This window comes from Heptranchias perlo, chromosome 2, assembly GCF_035084215.1.
Source record: "Heptranchias perlo isolate sHepPer1 chromosome 2, sHepPer1.hap1, whole genome shotgun sequence".
Classification (NCBI taxonomy): domain Eukaryota; kingdom Metazoa; phylum Chordata; class Chondrichthyes; order Hexanchiformes; family Hexanchidae; genus Heptranchias; species Heptranchias perlo.
The window spans coordinates 7690223-7706610 of record NC_090326.1 but is presented as its reverse complement, the minus strand read 5'-3'; the positions used below and the strand labels follow the sequence as shown (position 1 = coordinate 7706610).

At 47.9% G+C, this 16388-nt stretch overlaps 1 protein-coding gene across 1 annotated transcript in view; it reads right to left on the bottom strand.

Annotated features, from left to right (window-relative positions):
* The window catches only part of lztfl1 (leucine zipper transcription factor-like 1), an 87700-nt gene extending 71707 nt beyond the window's left edge, over positions 1-15993 (bottom strand). The window contains exons 1-2 of the mRNA XM_067999995.1: positions 15848-15993; positions 3516-3640 (exon numbers count right to left, since the gene is read on the bottom strand). Coding sequence (XP_067856096.1) covers positions 3516-3640; positions 15848-15850 — 128 coding nt within the window. The 5' untranslated portion in view covers positions 15851-15993. The remainder of the gene's footprint in view (positions 1-3515; positions 3641-15847) is intronic.
* Between the last annotated feature and the right edge of the window lie 395 nt (positions 15994-16388).

Below are 16388 nucleotides of genomic sequence, written 5' to 3'. Positions count from 1 at the left end.
CATACAAAAGAATAATTAAGGAGAGTAGGGAAAAACCGGGGAACTACAGGCCAGTGAGCCTAACATCAGTGGTAGAAAAATTATTGGAAAAAATTCTGAAGGACAAAATTAGTCTCCACTTGGAGAAGCAAGGATTAATCAGGGATAGTCAACATGGCTTTGTCAAGGGAAGATCATGTCTGACTAATTTGATTGAATTTTTTGAGGGGGTGACTAGGCGTGTGGATGAGGGTAACGCAGTGGATGTGGTATACATGGATTTCAGTAAGGCCTTCGATAAAGTCCCGCACAGGAGACTGGTCAAGAAGGTACGAGCCCATGGAGTCCAGGGTGCCTTGGCACTTTGGATACAAAACTGGCTTAGTGGCAGAAGGCAGAGGGTGATGGTCGAAGGTTGTTTTTGTACTGGAAGCCTGTGGCCAGTGGGGTACCACAGGGATCGGTGCTGGGTCCCTTGCTGTTTGTGGTCTACATTAACGACTTGGATATGAATGTAAAAGGTATGATCAGTAAATTCGCTGATGATACAAAAATTGGTATGGTGGTAAATAGCGAGGAGGATAGCCTCAATCTGCAGGACGATATAGATGGGTTGAACAGTGGCAAATGGAATTTAACCCGGAAAAGTGCGAGGTGATGCACTTTGGAGGGACTAACAAGGCAAGGGAATACACAATGAATGGGAGGACCCTAGGCAAGACAGAGGGTCAGAGGGATCTTGGTGTGCAAGTTCACAGATCCCTGAAGGCGGCGGAACAGGTAGATAAGGTGGTAAAGAAGGCATATGGGATACTTGCCTTTATTAGCCGACGCATAGAATATAAGAGCAAGGAGGTTATGATGGAGCTGTATAAAACACTGGTTAGGCCACAGCTGGAGTACTGTGTGCAGTTCTGGTCGCCACACTACAGGAAGGATGTGATCGCTTTGGAGAGGGTGCAGAGGAGATTCACCAGGATGTTACCAGGGCTGGAGCGCTTCAGCTATGAAGAGAGACTGGGAAGATTGGGTTTGTTTTCCTTGGAGCAGAGGAGGCTGAGGGGGGACATGATTGAGGTGTACAAAATTATGAGGGGCATAGATAGGATGGATACTAAGGAGCTTTTTCCCTTCGTTGAGGGTTCTATAACAAGGGGGCATAGATTCAAGGTAAAAGGTGGGAGGTTTAGAGGGGATTTGAGAAAGAACTTTTTCACCCAGAGGGTGGTTGGAGTCTGGAACTCACTGCCTGAGAGGGTTGTGGAGGCAGGAACCCTCACAACATTCAAGAAGCATTTGGATGAGCACTTGAAATGCCATAGCATACAAGGCTACGGACCAAATGCTGGAATATGGGATTAGATTAGACTGGGCTTGATGGCCGGCGCGGACACGATGGGCCGAAGGGCCTCTATCCGTGCTGTATAACTCTATGACTCTAATACAGAGTATTTACAATCTCTCCCTTTATTATACTTAAAATAAAATTAATTTCATTTTCTACCACACTTTAGGCCCCCACCATAACACTGATCATTCCCCAGTTGAGATGATGGGGAAAGTAGGATGCTCCCAGATTTTTTCCAATGCCACTGCTGGAATACGTGCAAGAAGCTGATTCAGTCCCTTCCCCTCCCTAAGCCTCCACTTGGTACTTTCGTACAATACGACTGAACTCTGGAATTTGCCTAGGAGGGAAAATTGTAGGTGCAAACTGACATCAGTGTATCATTCCTTTAATTGCTTTCAGTGGAACTCGGATGGAGTGTACAGGCCTCGAGATCTTAAAGCTGTTGCCTGATAGTTTTCTAACTCCTTATGCACTTCATGTGTTCTGCTCCTTCCTGTCTTCACAGTGACAGAATCAAGCAAGACAGTGGGAGGAGAGGCTATCCTTCACTTCCCCAAACTTCTCTACTTTGCCAGTTTGGATTAAGCATTAGCTCATCTCTCTCTTTTTCAGATGCCAATTAGTGCATCTTTTTTAAATTTGTTCTCAGGATGTGGACAATTGCCCATCCTTAATTACCCTGAGATGGCGGTGGTCCTTCTCCTGGAACCTCTGCCATCCTCATAATGATGTTACTCCCACAATTGTTAGGTAGGGAATTCCAGCACAATGGCCCATTGACAATGAAGTTAGGATAGTGTGTGACTAACTCAGAGGAAACTTTGAGGGAAAAAGGTGTTCAAGATATTTCTCCTCTTCCTGTTCTCGGTGGTAGAGTTCGCAGGACAGGGAGATGCTGTCGAAGTGACCTTGATATGTATCTACTCTGCATCCTGTGGATCACTGATGCTGCAGCCACAGTTCGCCGGTGGTGGATGGGGTAAAGGGGTATTGATCAACCAACGTGCTCTGTCCTGGATGGTGTGAAGCTCCTTAAGTGCTGTTGCGGCTGCACCATCTACTCATGTGGTGAGTATCCCATCAGACTCTTTACTTGAGCCTTGCTAGTGATGGAGATGCTTCGAGGGGTCAGGTGGTGACCCACTTGCTGCAGAGAAAACAGCCTCTGCCCTGCTCTTCTGGCTATTGTGTTGGTGTGGCTGGGCCATTTTAACTTCTGGTTAATGATGACCACCCCCAGATGCTGATGCTGGGAGACTCGGCAATGTACTGTTGAAGGTCAAGAGAGACGAGTGGATTTTCCCCGCTTCCTTCTCACAATTTGCAGCATTCTCGGTTTTCCAATTCCCAATGTCTGTTGCTTTTTTAAAAATAAAACATAAAAAGCATACCTGTTTCTGCAGGGTTTCCATGGAAATTATGAAAGCTAGCCAGACCGAGGGAATAGATTTACAAGAGATTAAGGGTCCACACCCAAAACGTTAACTCCCCTGTTTTCTCTAGAGATGCTACCTGAACTGCTGAGTGTTTCCAGTACCTTTTGTTTTTCTTTCAGGTTGTCGCAATCTGCAGTTTTTCACTTTTTGTTTATAATGGATTTACCATGTCTGATTGAAACAGATACATTCCATGGTCAGTAAGGGGGAGCGACTAAAAATCTCTCTCGGGGACTGGACATAACATTTTGGAGCACTAACAAATGACTCCACAGACATTGGTTAATAGCATAAAAATACCCAGAGTGGGGTAAAAATTGGTCATTTCACCCAGTAAGCACAGAAATGGTGAGGAAAATAGAAAACTAGAGCAGCAGAAAGTGTTTTTCTAAGGTTGATGTTAAGGTACAGTATTGGGCCTCGCGATAAGGAGTTTCACTCTGCCATGCTGTACCTAATGTGCGAGATAACAAGATGTGATACCGACACTGGGTGCCCAAAAATGGAAAAAGATTCTGTTTCCCAACACTGATGTCCTTTATCTTGATAACCACAAAAATTCATCCAAATCCTGTTGTGTTTGTATTTATCGAACTTCTAGTGTCACATCTTTTAAAACGCCACAATTATGATTAATGTTTTCGCGTCTGCACACCTTGGCAACTGTGAACTGATCAGCGATTCCACATGATGGCAGATCAGTAATTCACTATTTCTTCATACTGTCAGCCTATAAAAGTGATACTCACCTACTGTCCTTCAGGTCTTGAAAGCAGGAATCGACAGTTTTCAGTCTTAGCCCTCTTTTTGAACGAGCAAAGCGCATGTAGTTGATTACTTCATTCTGATGGTGTTCATTTAACCCCAGTTCAGCCTGAGAGAAAAATACAAATAGAGAGTTAATTTCCTAGATAACCAAAGCAAATATTCAATAATTCACTAACTTGTTGTTTCAAACCATTACAAAGAAATATGACTATATTATTAATGTTTAGTCAGGGATTCCTAAGGTCAGCATCAGGAATACTGACTGGGTATTTATCAATTCCAAGTGCAAGTGAACTAATTCAATTCCCTCACAACCATGGACTTCAATAATTCTTCCAATCTATTTCCCTCAACTAATTTGTCAGTGTTCACTGTTCTTAATATATTATTTTCTAAATGAACAGAAATGGTAAAAAAAAACTTACAAAGGGATCAAAGCTGATATTACTAACGATTACATACTTCTCATCTCTTCAACACTCCTTTCTTTAACTCAAGCTATATTACAGCTCTATAGTACAGTAGCAGGTGACAATTCTTCAGGAAAGTCTCAAAACTGAGCACAGGATGGTCACTGGAATTTGAAGGGCACTCACAGCCAAGTCCAGCCAGATATGGCTGATACTTCCCAGCATTAACCATGCGATACCAAGGGATCGAAACTGGGAACTTTCTCGTTCAGATGGCTCAGTTCTAGACGACGGTGGAACCACCACCACAACAACTTGCATTTATATAGCACCTTTAACATCCCATGGCACTTCACAGGTGCGTTATCAAACAAAATTTGATACCAAGCCACTTGAGATATTAGAACAGGCGGCCAAAAGCTTGGTAAAAGAAGTAGGTTTTAAGGAGCGTCTTAAAGGAGGAGAGAGAAGTAGAGAGGCGGAGAGGCTTAGGGAGGGAATTCCAGAACTTAGGGCCTAGGCAGCTGAAAGCACAGCCGCCAATGGTGGAGCGATTAAAATGGGGGGTAAGCAAGAGGCAACAATTGGAGGAGCGCAGAGATCTCAGAGGGATGCAGGACTGGAGGAGGTCACAGAGATGGGGAGGGGTGAGGCCATGGAGGGATTTGAAAACAAGGATTTTAAAACTGAGACGTTTCCAGACGGGGAACCAACGTAGGTCAGCGAGGACTTGGTGCGAGTTAGGATGCGGGCAACATAATTTTGGATGAGTTCAAGTTTATGGAGGGTGGAAGATGGAAGACCAGCCAGGAAAGCATTGGACTAGTCGAGTCTGGAGGTAACAAAAACATGGATGAGGCAGGGGCGGAGACGGGCGATGTTAGAGGTGGAAGTAGACGGTCTTGGTGACGGAGCAGATATGTGGTCAGAAGCTCATCTCAGGGTCAACTAGGGCGCCAAGGTTGCTAACAGTCTGATTCATCCTCAGGCAGTGGCCAGGGAGAGGGATGGAGTCAGTGGCTAGGGAACGGAGTTTGCGCAGGGACCAAAGACAATGGCTTCTGTCTTCCCAATATTTAGTTGGAGGAAATTTTTGCTCATCCAGTACTGGATATCGGACAAGCAGTATGACAAATGAGAGACAGTGGAAGGGTCGAGAGAGGTGGTGGTGAGGTAGAGCTGGGTGTCGTCAGTGTACATGTGGAATCTGGCATTGTGTTTTCGGATGTCGTTGTCGTCGAGGGGCAGCATGTAGATGAGAAATAGGAGGGGGCCAAGGATAGATCTTGGGGGACTCCAGAGAGAACGATGCAGGAACAGAAGCCATTGCAGGTGATTCTCTGGCTACGACTGGATAAGAATGGAACCAGGCGAGCACAGTCCCACCCAGCTGGGCAATGGAAGAGAGGCGGCATCAAAAGGAAATGGTGAGACTCCTCCGTTATTCATCTCACTGGTCACTTTACATGACATTTTCCACATTCCCAGTGGCTCAGCAACCATTATGTTTAACAAAGTATTTGATCATTTCTATCTATGCTTGTCTGTTTTAATCAGTCTCGTTGTTACTAATTGATTACTTTCATTGTTCCCAAATCCCTGGCCTCTTTTGTCTAACGGGCACACTTCTTGTTCATGTTTCAAGTTTCTTTTTCCAATTTGCAAAACAGTACATTTTTCCATATTAAAATTTGTCTGACATTCCTTAATCCATTGTCTCAACTCTCCCAGATCCTTTTAAATCTCATCAACCTCTCATATACTAGTTGCCTGGCAACATAGTTAGTGCCATTACCAAATTTTATATCAATATATAATACACTAACTCTCCTCTAGATGGTTCATGAAACCGTGAAAAGCAGAAAACCAGAACATACCCTTACAGCACTCCAATGGTCACTTCTGCCCAACCCCAGCCAGTGCACTTTATATTTCCTCTTCCCATCACCAAGAGTTTTCAATCCACTAGCCAATTTGCTGTTAATGCCATCCATCAGAATTCTTCCTCAAAAGCCGTAAGTTTAACTTCACTGAATGCTTTCCAAAATTCCAAGTAAACCACGACGACTGAACTGCCTTCATCAAGTAATTAATTAAAAGAAAAAATGGCTCAAAATATATAGCGTGCAAAAAGTTGAAAAGATAGTGTAACATTGTGGCCAAAGACAACCTCTTTTAAGGATGGAACAAAACAGAGGGGAATGAAAAAAAAAAGGTAAAGGAGAAGAGCACAGAAACACTAACTACTGTTACAAAGAGGCAGCTTTTGGGTTTAAGAATTATTTGGGGTTTAAGGGGATTAACTTTTTTTTTAAAAAAGGTTCAAAAAAGGTAAAAAAAGAGTTGTATAAAATGTAGAGCTCATCTCAGCCAGGCTGTGAAAAGGCAATGGAAAAAACGAGGCGAGTAAAACAGAAAATAGAAGAGAACAAAAAGTGGAACATGAATGAGAGAAACAAAGAGGCAAAGGGTTGAGATAGCTGAAGTCTGAAATAACTAAATGTTCAAATGAGAGCACAACAGCATGCCCACGAGGGAGGCAAGATATTGGCCCAGCGTTTGCTGGAGCGGGGCATCGTACAGTGAGCGCCTTGAGCTGGATTTTCTTTCCTCACCCTTCAGCTCCAATTAATCTTGCACTACAAATTGCTGGAAGTGCAAGTTGATAGCGGCAAGGTCAATGATCCATCTGCGATCTTGGTGAATGATAGACTGTTGGTCCCATCTCCATAACCAATGAAAATTAAGGATAGGGAAAGAAATGGAGCAAACGGCAGAGGAAATAAGGTGAATTAGAGTCAAATTAGATAAAGAGAAATAATCCAACCTTTCCTTCCCTCTCATTAAGAGAATGAGAAAAAAGAGACAGAAAAGAAAAAAAATTAAATTTAAAAAACATCTAGGTACAATTTACTACCTGTAGGAGTGAGACTCTGCAGTTTCAATTGTTCCATTTCTAGGCCTGAGGATGAGTGGCATTGCAAGGACATTAAAAGTCTCCTTACATGCTAAAACAGCAGCCCTAACTTTCTGCGGCAAGTTTAATTCGTAGTTATTGTGCAAATCCAGCAATTTCTTGAAACTCACAGAGAGATTGACGACGAGATCCCATTTCACAAGGCTAATGGCGGAGCAGCACAAATCGTACAACAATCTGTGGCAATTCGCAACTCACGTTGTAGCTCTTCCTCACCAATATATCATACAGAAAGACAAGTCATTGACCCTGTGATCTCCCGCCATTGTGATCTTGGTTTTCCTGTTTCTTTCTCTCAAAGGAATTTTTTTTTTGGATCATTTTTGAAGCCTATCACCACAGTTGAAAAATATGGGAGACAAGATAGGTAACAGAATCATAGAAATTCACAGCACAGAAGTAGGCCATTCGACCCATCATGTCCAGGCCAGCCAAAAAAAAAATTATCCAGCCTAATCTCACTTTCCAGCACTTGGTCTGTAGCCTTGTAGGTTACGGCACTTCAAGTACATAGCCAAACAACTTTTAAATGAGTTGAGGGTTTCTGCCTCTCCCACCCTTTCAGACAGTGAGTTCCAGACCCTGACCACCCTCTGGGTGAAAACATCTCTCCTCAGCTCCCCTCTAATCCTTCTACCAATTACTTTAAATCTATGCCCCCTGGTTTTTGACCCCTCTGCTAAGGGAAATAGGTCCTTCCTATCTACTCTATCTAGGCCCCTCATAATTTTATACACCTCAATTAAATTACCCCTCAGCCTCCTCTGTTCCAAAGAAAACAACCCCAGCCTATCCAATCTTTTCTCATAGCTAACATTCTCCAGTCCTGGCAACATCCTCGTAAATCTCCTCTGTACCCTCTCTAGTGCAATTACATCCTTCCTGTAACATGGTGACCAGAACTGTACACAGTACTCAATGTGTGGCCTAACTAGAGTTCTAGCATAACCTCCCTGGTCTTGTATTCTATGCCTCAGCTAATAAAGGAAAGTATCCCGTATGCCTTCTTAACCACCTTATCTACCTTCAGGGATCTGTGGACATGCACTCCAAGGTCCCTCACTTTCTCTGCACCTCTCAGTATCCTCCCATTGTTTGCCCTCCCCAAATGCATTACCTCACACTTCTCCAGATTGAATTCCATTTGCCACTTTTCTGCCCGCCTGACCAGTCCATCAATATCTTCCTGCAGTCTACAGCTTTCTTCCTCACTATCACCGCACGGCCAATTTTCGTATCAACTGCAAACTTCTGAATCATGCCCCCTACATTTAAGTCCAAATCATTGACACATACCGCAAAAAGCAAAAGGACCTAATACTGAGCCCTGCCGAACCCCAAAGAAAACAATCTTCCAGTCACAAAAACACCTGTCGACCATTACCCGTTATTTCCTGCCACTGAGCTAATTTTGGATCCAACTTGCCACTTTCCTTTAGATCCCATGGACTTTTACTTTCCTGACCAGTCTGCCATGTGGGACCTTGTCAAAAGCCTTGCCAAAATCCATGCAGGCTACATCAAATGCACTACCATCAACCCTCCTTGTTACCTCCTCAAAAAATTCAGTCAAGTTAGTCAGACACGACCTTCCCTTAACAAATCCATGCTGACTGTCCTTGATTAATCCGTGCCTTTCTAAATGATAATTAATACTGTCCCTCAGAATGGTTTCCAATAATTTCCCCACCACCAAGGTTAGGCTGACTGGCCTGTAATGAAGGTAAATGAAGAAATAGTTGACAGCAAAGTTTGGGTTTTAAAAGTCTGCAGGTTGTAGGAGGAAGGAATATTTAAGGGAGGTCAAAAGCTCCCCATTTTTGAGATCCTGTGAAAGAACGCTTTAAAAGTAGGAGATGGTGAAACAAGTGTTAATTTCCACAGTGAGAATGCATGGAAGGGGAGGCATGTATAGAACTACATGTCTGAATCTTAGGAGCAGCAAGAGAAAACATCCAGAGGAAATGGGACCACATTACGAATGATAAAATACAGACAAGAAAAGCTGCAGAGTGGGATGGATTGCCTATCAGACAAAGGCTATCCATTGTCCCCACATCCCTTAAAACGGTCTTCAAATTATATTTTTCTTCATTTCATTTTCCAGCTACGTTTCCCCTTAATCTTCCCCAGTACTCAACTCATACCTTGACTTAAGTCCTGTCCAATTGTGTCTTTGTCTCCATTGATCATTGTTCTCCCACTTAAAGGTTACAAGTTAGTTCTGGCACGCTACTTAATTTACTGTAACATCTGGCCCAGTGGTTACTGATCACTCCCATGAAACTGGTTATAGGTTCACCCTTCCCTTCCAGTTGTCCTTGACTATTACTTTACCACTGGGATACTTCATAATTACCACACTATGATTCTGTGCAGCCTCCTTTAGGTTGTATTTACATTATTGTAGTATCAGTGTGACTTTGCTTTGCACCAAAAAAATACAGCCTAAATCCAGAGTCAGGGTACAACCTCTCATGCTTGAAAGGAGGAGTCTCATTCTGCTTTGCTCCAAAGTCAGGTCAGGCCCTGACTTACACAGCCTGGAATTTCCTCCAAGGGTGCAACCTGGCAGTTAGACCCGAAAATGCACCCACATTCCTGTGTTCAGTCTGCCGGTCAATTTACACTCAAATTTCATGAAACTCATTAGAATGCACCCGAACATAAAATGGGCATAAATCTGCGGAAACAAACGGGGCCCAAGGAAAGCACCAAACTCATACCATATGTTCCTTTACATATGAAAATTAAAGTTTCAACTCATTTAACCACCATTCATACAAATCAGCCACAACATGTTTAAGCTGCTGCAATCGGGGAAGTTTTTCAATTTTTGCTGGTGACTTATATTGATGCCATAAGCATGCATTCAAAAGAAACAGAAAATAGTGTAGGTCTCAGTGAGGATTTTTAAAAAAACGCTCAATATACTGCAACGAAACTCCAGAAAAATGACAGTTTTCTGCTGCGGCTGAAAATCTGGTTGTAATTTGAAGAGAGCTCCTGAACAAGCGTAATTGCAAGAAACTTAAATATTAGGCTCTAACATGGGGGGTGGAGCCATTATTATTGGCAGAGGTACATTCGGGTAGAGGGATCGATAGACGGTCGTAAAAGATAGAGGAGATTTGGGCGTATTGCACTTACGCACATAACTCATTTACACCCAAAATTCAGCAACATTTTGGACCGTGTATTTGATTAGCACCCGACTGCACATGTGTCTGGGCACAAATACACAGAAAACTCCAGGAACACAAATTTAGTGCGATGCAAAACAAAAATTACTTTGCATTGACATTAAACTTCAGTGTAAATGCATCATTACTTGTCTAAACAGTGATCTAATCACTCACCTTCAGTTAGCAATCAATAATAACTACTTATAATTACCATTTTATTACCCTCACTATTAATTTGTACCCACACAGATGTTCCCCAGGGGCCACGATTAGGACTACTGCTCTTTTTGATTTATATTGTACCCACATAGGTGTTCCCCAGGGGACAGAATTAGGATCACTGCTCTTTTTGATTTATATTAATGACCTGGACTTGGGTATAAAGGGTTTAATTTCAAAGTTTGCAGATGACATGAAACTCAAACGTAGCAAACAATGTGGAGAATAGTAATAGACTTCAGGAGGACAGAGACAGACTGGTGAAATGAGTAGACACATGGCAGAAGAAATTTAATGCAGAGAAGTGTGAAGTGATACATCTTGGTAGGAAGAATGAGGAGAGGCAATATAAAATAAATAGAACAAATTTAAAGGGGGTGCAGGAACAGAGAGGCCTAGAGGTGCACACACAAATCTTTGAAGGTAGCAGGACAAGTTGAAAAGGTGGTTAAAAAAGCATATGGCATCCTGGGCTTTATTAATTCACATCGTTCACCTGACGAAGGGGGAAGCCTCCGAAAGCTTGTGAATTTAAAATAAAATTGCTGGACTATAACTTGGTGTTGTAAAATTGTTTACATTTATTAATAGAGGCATAGAGTACAAAAGCAAGAAAGTTATGCTAAACCTTTATAAAACACTGGCTAAGCCTCAGTTAGAGTATTGTATTCAAATCTCAGCACCACACATTGGGAAGGATGTGAAGGCCTTAGAGAGGGTGCAGAAGAGATTTACTAGAATGGTACCGGGAATGAGGGACTTCAGTTATGTGGAGCGACTGGAGAAGCTGGGGTTGTTCTCCATAGAGCAGAGAAGGATGAAAGGAGATTTGATAGAGGTGTTCAAAATCATGAACGGTTTTGACAGAGTAAATAAGGAGAAACTGTTTCCAGTGGCAGAGGGTCACTAACAATAAGGACACAGATTTAAGGTGATCAGCAAGAGAGCCAGAGGAAACATTTCTTTACTCAGCGAGTTGTTATGATCTGGAATGCGCTGCCTGAAAGGGTGATGGAAACAGATTTAATAGTAACTTTCAAAAGGGGAATTGGATAAATACATGAAGGGGGCGAACAAAAAAGAGCGGGGGGGAGACAAAAAAGAGCGGGGGGGGGGGGGGGGAGAGAAGACAAAAAAGAGCGGGGGGGGGGGGGGGGAGACAAAAAAGAGCGGGGGGGGGGGGGGAGACAAAAAAGAGCGGGGGGGGGGGGGGGGGGAGACAAAAAAGAGCGGGGGGGGGGGGGGGAGACAAAAAAGAGCGGGGGGGGGGGGGGGGGAGACAAAAAAGAGCGGGGGGGGACAAAAAAGAGCAGGGCGGGACAAAAAAGAGGGGGGGGGACAAAAAAGAGCGGGGGGGGACAAAAAAGAGCGGGGGGGGACAAAAAAGAGCGGGGGGGGACAAAAAAGAGCGGGGGGGGACAAAAGAGAGCGGGGGGGGACAAAAGAGAGCGGGGGGGGACAAAAAAGAGCGGGGGGGGACAAAAAAGAGCGGGGGGGGACAAAAAAGAGCGGGGGGGGACAAAAAAGAGCGGGGGGGGACAAAAAAGAGCGGGGGGGGACAAAAAAGAGCGGGGGGGGACAAAAAAGAGCGGGGGGGGACAAAAAAGAGCGGGGGGGGACAAAAAAGAGCGGGGGGGGACAAAAAAGAGCGGGGGGGGACAAAAAAGAGCGGGGGGGGACAAAAAAGAGCGGGGGGGGACAAAAAAGAGCGGGGGGGGACAAAAAAGAGCGGGGGGGGACAAAAAAGAGCGGGGGGGGACAAAAAAGAGCGGGGGGGGACAAAAAAGAGCGGGGGGGGACAAAAAAGAGCGGGGGGGGACAAAAAAGAGCGGGGGGGGACAAAAAAGAGCGGGGGGGGACAAAAAAGAGCGGGGGGGGACAAAAAAGAGCGGGGGGGGACAAAAAAGAGCGGGGGGGGACAAAAAAGAGCGGGGGGGGACAAAAAAGAGCGGGGGGGGACAAAAAAGAGCGGGGGGGGACAAAAAAGAGCGGGGGGGGACAAAAAAGAGCGGGGGGGGACAAAAAAGAGCGGGGGGGGACAAAAAAGAGCGGGGGGGGACAAAAAAGAGCGGGGGGGGACAAAAAAGAGCGGGGGGGGACAAAAAAGAGCGGGGGGGGACAAAAAAGAGCGGGGGGGGACAAAAAAGAGCGGGGGGGGACAAAAAAGAGCGGGGGGGGACAAAAAAGAGCGGGGGGGGACAAAAAAGAGCGGGGGGGGACAAAAAAGAGCGGGGGGGGACAAAAAAGAGCGGGGGGGGACAAAAAAGAGCGGGGGGGGACAAAAAAGAGCGGGGGGGGACAAAAAAGAGCGGGGGGGGACAAAAAAGAGCGGGGGGGGACAAAAAAGAGCGGGGGGGGACAAAAAAGAGCGGGGGGGGACAAAAAAGAGCGGGGGGGGACAAAAAAGAGCGGGGGGGGACAAAAAAGAGCGGGGGGGGACAAAAAAGAGCGGGGGGGGACAAAAAAGAGCGGGGGGGGACAAAAAAGAGCGGGGGGGGACAAAAAAGAGCGGGGGGGGACAAAAAAGAGCGGGGGGGGACAAAAAAGAGCGGGGGGGGACAAAAAAGAGCGGGGGGGGACAAAAAAGAGCGGGGGGGGACAAAAAAGAGCGGGGGGGGACAAAAAAGAGCGGGGGGGGACAAAAAAGAGCGGGGGGGGACAAAAAAGAGCGGGGGGGGACAAAAAAGAGCGGGGGGGGACAAAAAAGAGCGGGGGGGGACAAAAAAGAGCGGGGGGGGACAAAAAAGAGCGGGGGGGGACAAAAAAGAGCGGGGGGGGACAAAAAAGAGCGGGGGGGGACAAAAAAGAGCGGGGGGGGACAAAAAAGAGCGGGGGGGGACAAAAAAGAGCGGGGGGGGACAAAAAAGAGCGGGGGGGGACAAAAAAGAGCGGGGGGGGACAAAAAAGAGCGGGGGGGGACAAAAAAGAGCGGGGGGGGACAAAAAAGAGCGGGGGGGGACAAAAAAGAGCGGGGGGGGACAAAAAAGAGCGGGGGGGGACAAAAAAGAGCGGGGGGGGACAAAAAAGAGCGGGGGGGGACAAAAAAGAGCGGGGGGGGACAAAAAAGAGCGGGGGGGGACAAAAAAGAGCGGGGGGGGACAAAAAAGAGCGGGGGGGACAAAAAAGAGCGGGGGGGACAAAAAAGAGCGGGGGGGGGACAAAAAAGAGCGGGGGGGGGACAAAAAAGAGCGGGGGGGGACAAAAAAGAGCGGGGGGGGACAAAAAAGAGCGGGGGGGGACAAAAAAGAGCGGGGGGGGACAAAAAAGAGCGGGGGGGGACAAAAAAGAGCGGGGGGGGACAAAAAAGAGCGGGGGGGGACAAAAAAGAGCGGGGGGGGACAAAAAAGAGCGGGGGGGGACAAAAAAGAGCGGGGGGGGACAAAAAAGAGCGGGGGGGGACAAAAAAGAGCGGGGGGGGACAAAAAAGAGCGGGGGGGGACAAAAAAGAGCGGGGGGGGACAAAAAAGAGCGGGGGGGGACAAAAAAGAGCGGGGGGGGACAAAAAAGAGCGGGGGGGGACAAAAAAGAGCGGGGGGGGACAAAAAAGAGCGGGGGGGGACAAAAAAGAGCGGGGGGGGACAAAAAAGAGCGGGGGGGGACAAAAAAGAGCGGGGGGGGACAAAAAAGAGCGGGGGGGGACAAAAAAGAGCGGGGGGGACAAAAAAGAGCGGGGGGGACAAAAAAGAGCGGGGGGGGACAAAAAAGAGCGGGGGGGGACAAAAAAGAGCGGGGGGGACAAAAAAGAGCGGGGGGGGACAAAAAAGAGCGGGGGGGGACAAAAAAGAGCGGGGGGGGACAAAAAAGAGCGGGGGGGGACAAAAAAGAGCGGGGGGGGACAAAAAAGAGCGGGGGGGGAAAAAAAAGAGCGGGGGGGGAAAAAAAAGAGCGGGGGGGGACAAAAAAGAGCGGGGGGGGACAAAAAAGAGCGGGGGGGGACAAAAAAGAGCGGGGGGGGACAAAAAAGAGCGGGGGGGGACAAAAAAGAGCGGGGGGGGACAAAAAAGAGCGGGGGGGGACAAAAAAGAGCGGGGGGGGACAAAAAAGAGCGGGGGGGGACAAAAAAGAGCGGGGGGGGGGGGGGAGACAAAAAAGAGCGGGGGGGGGGGGATGACAAAAAGGAGCGGGGGGGGGAACAAAAAGGAGCGGGGGGGGGAACAAAAAAGAGCGGGGGGGGGGGGAACAAAAAAGAGCGGGGGGGGGGGGGAACAAAAAAGAGCGGGGGGGGGGAACAAAAAAGAGCGGGGGGGGGGAACAAAAAAGAGCGGGGGGGGGGAACATAAAAGAGCGGGGGGGGGGAACATAAAAGAGCGGGGGGGGGGGGAACAAAAAAGAGCGGGGGGGGGGGGAACAAAAAAGAGCGGGGGGGGGGAACAAAAAAGAGCGGGGGGGGGGAACATAAAAGAGCGGGGGGGGGGGGAACAAAAAAGAGCGGGGGGGGGAACAAAAAAGAGCGGGGGGGGGAACAAAAAAGAGCGGGGGGGGGAACAAAAAAGAGCGGGGGGGGGGAACAAAAAAGAGCGGGGGGGGGAACAAAAAACAGCGGGGGGGGGGAACAAAAAAGAGCGGGGGGGGGGGAACAAAATAGAGCGGGGGGGGGAACAAAAAAGAGCGGGGGGGGGAACAAAAAAGAGCGGGGGGGGGGAACAAAAAAGAGCGGGGGGGGGAACAAAAAAGAGCGGGGGGGGGGAACAAAAAAGAGCGGGGGGGGGGGAACAAAATAGAGCGGGGGGGGGGGAACAAAATAGAGCGGGGGGGGGGAACAAAATAGAGCGGGGGGGGGGGAACAAAATAGAGCGGGGGGGGGAACAAAATAGAGCGGGGGGGGGGAACAAAAAAGAGCGGGGGGGGGAACAAAAAAGAGCGGGGGGGGGAACAAAAAAGAGCGGGGGGGGGAACAAAAAAGAGCGGGGGGGGGAACAAAAAAGAGCGGGGGGGGGGAACAAAAAAGAGCGGGGGGGGGAACAAAAAAGAGCGGGGGGGGGAACAAAAAAGAGCGGGGGGGGGAACAAAAAAGAGCGGGGGGGGGAACAAAAAAGAGCGGGGGGGGGGGAACAAAATAGAGCGGGGGGGGGAACAAAAAAGAGCGGGGGGGGGGGGAACAAAAAAGAGCAGGAGAATGGGACTAATTGGATAGCTCTTTCAAAGAGCCAGCACAGGCACGATGGGCCGAACGGCCTCCTCCTGTGCTGCACCACTCTATGATGATCGGATATTTATAACAATCTTCCGTTACTAATGCCGAGCACCTCTCTTTTTAAACTGTGCACAACCTCCGCGGCTCTGTTTGATGTTAAAGTTTCACTGTTCGCCATCTCCTGCACTGCCAATGAACCTTCACCAGCTCGATTACAGAACATCACCTTCGAATGGAAGCCAGCGGCCCTTCACTGTCGCACACTCGGGCCGACGCTCCCGAAGCCGGCCAGGCGAGCTGTGACCCGCGGTGCCCGGGCTCCGCTGCCTCACACACGGACACGGACGCTGCGGCCTACTGTTACCGAGGGAAGGAGTACAGCACTCACCATATCGGACTCGAGTGAAAGGTGTCCTCGATTCTCCACTCCCGAGCGGTGCAGCACAAGCCGCCTGCTCGTCTCCTCCTCCGGTCACTCACCGCTCCTCCAGCCTGAGGCCTCAGCGACTCATCACCAGGGAAACAAGGCGCGTCACTCACTCACGTGACCCGACCCCCCCAACTCACGCACACGTGACCCGACCCCCCCCCCCCCCTCCCCTCCCCTCCCCATTAACCCATCAGCTCCCGGTCCATGCACAGAGCTCCAGCTCAAACTGCAGGCAGCTTTCCGATAATCTTTGTCAATGAGAGGTTTCAGCTAAAGCTGGGCCGGTTGAAGTAAGCAAAATTGAATAAGGCAGGAAAGTGCATGAATCAGAGAATCACACAGCACAGGAGGAGGCCATTCGGCCCATCGTGCCTGCGCCAGCTCTTTGAAAGAGCTATCCAATTAGCCCCACTCCCCCCTGCTCTTTCCCCATTGCCCTGCATATTTTTCTCCTTCAAGTATTTACCAATTCCCTTTTGAAAGTTACCACTGAATCTGC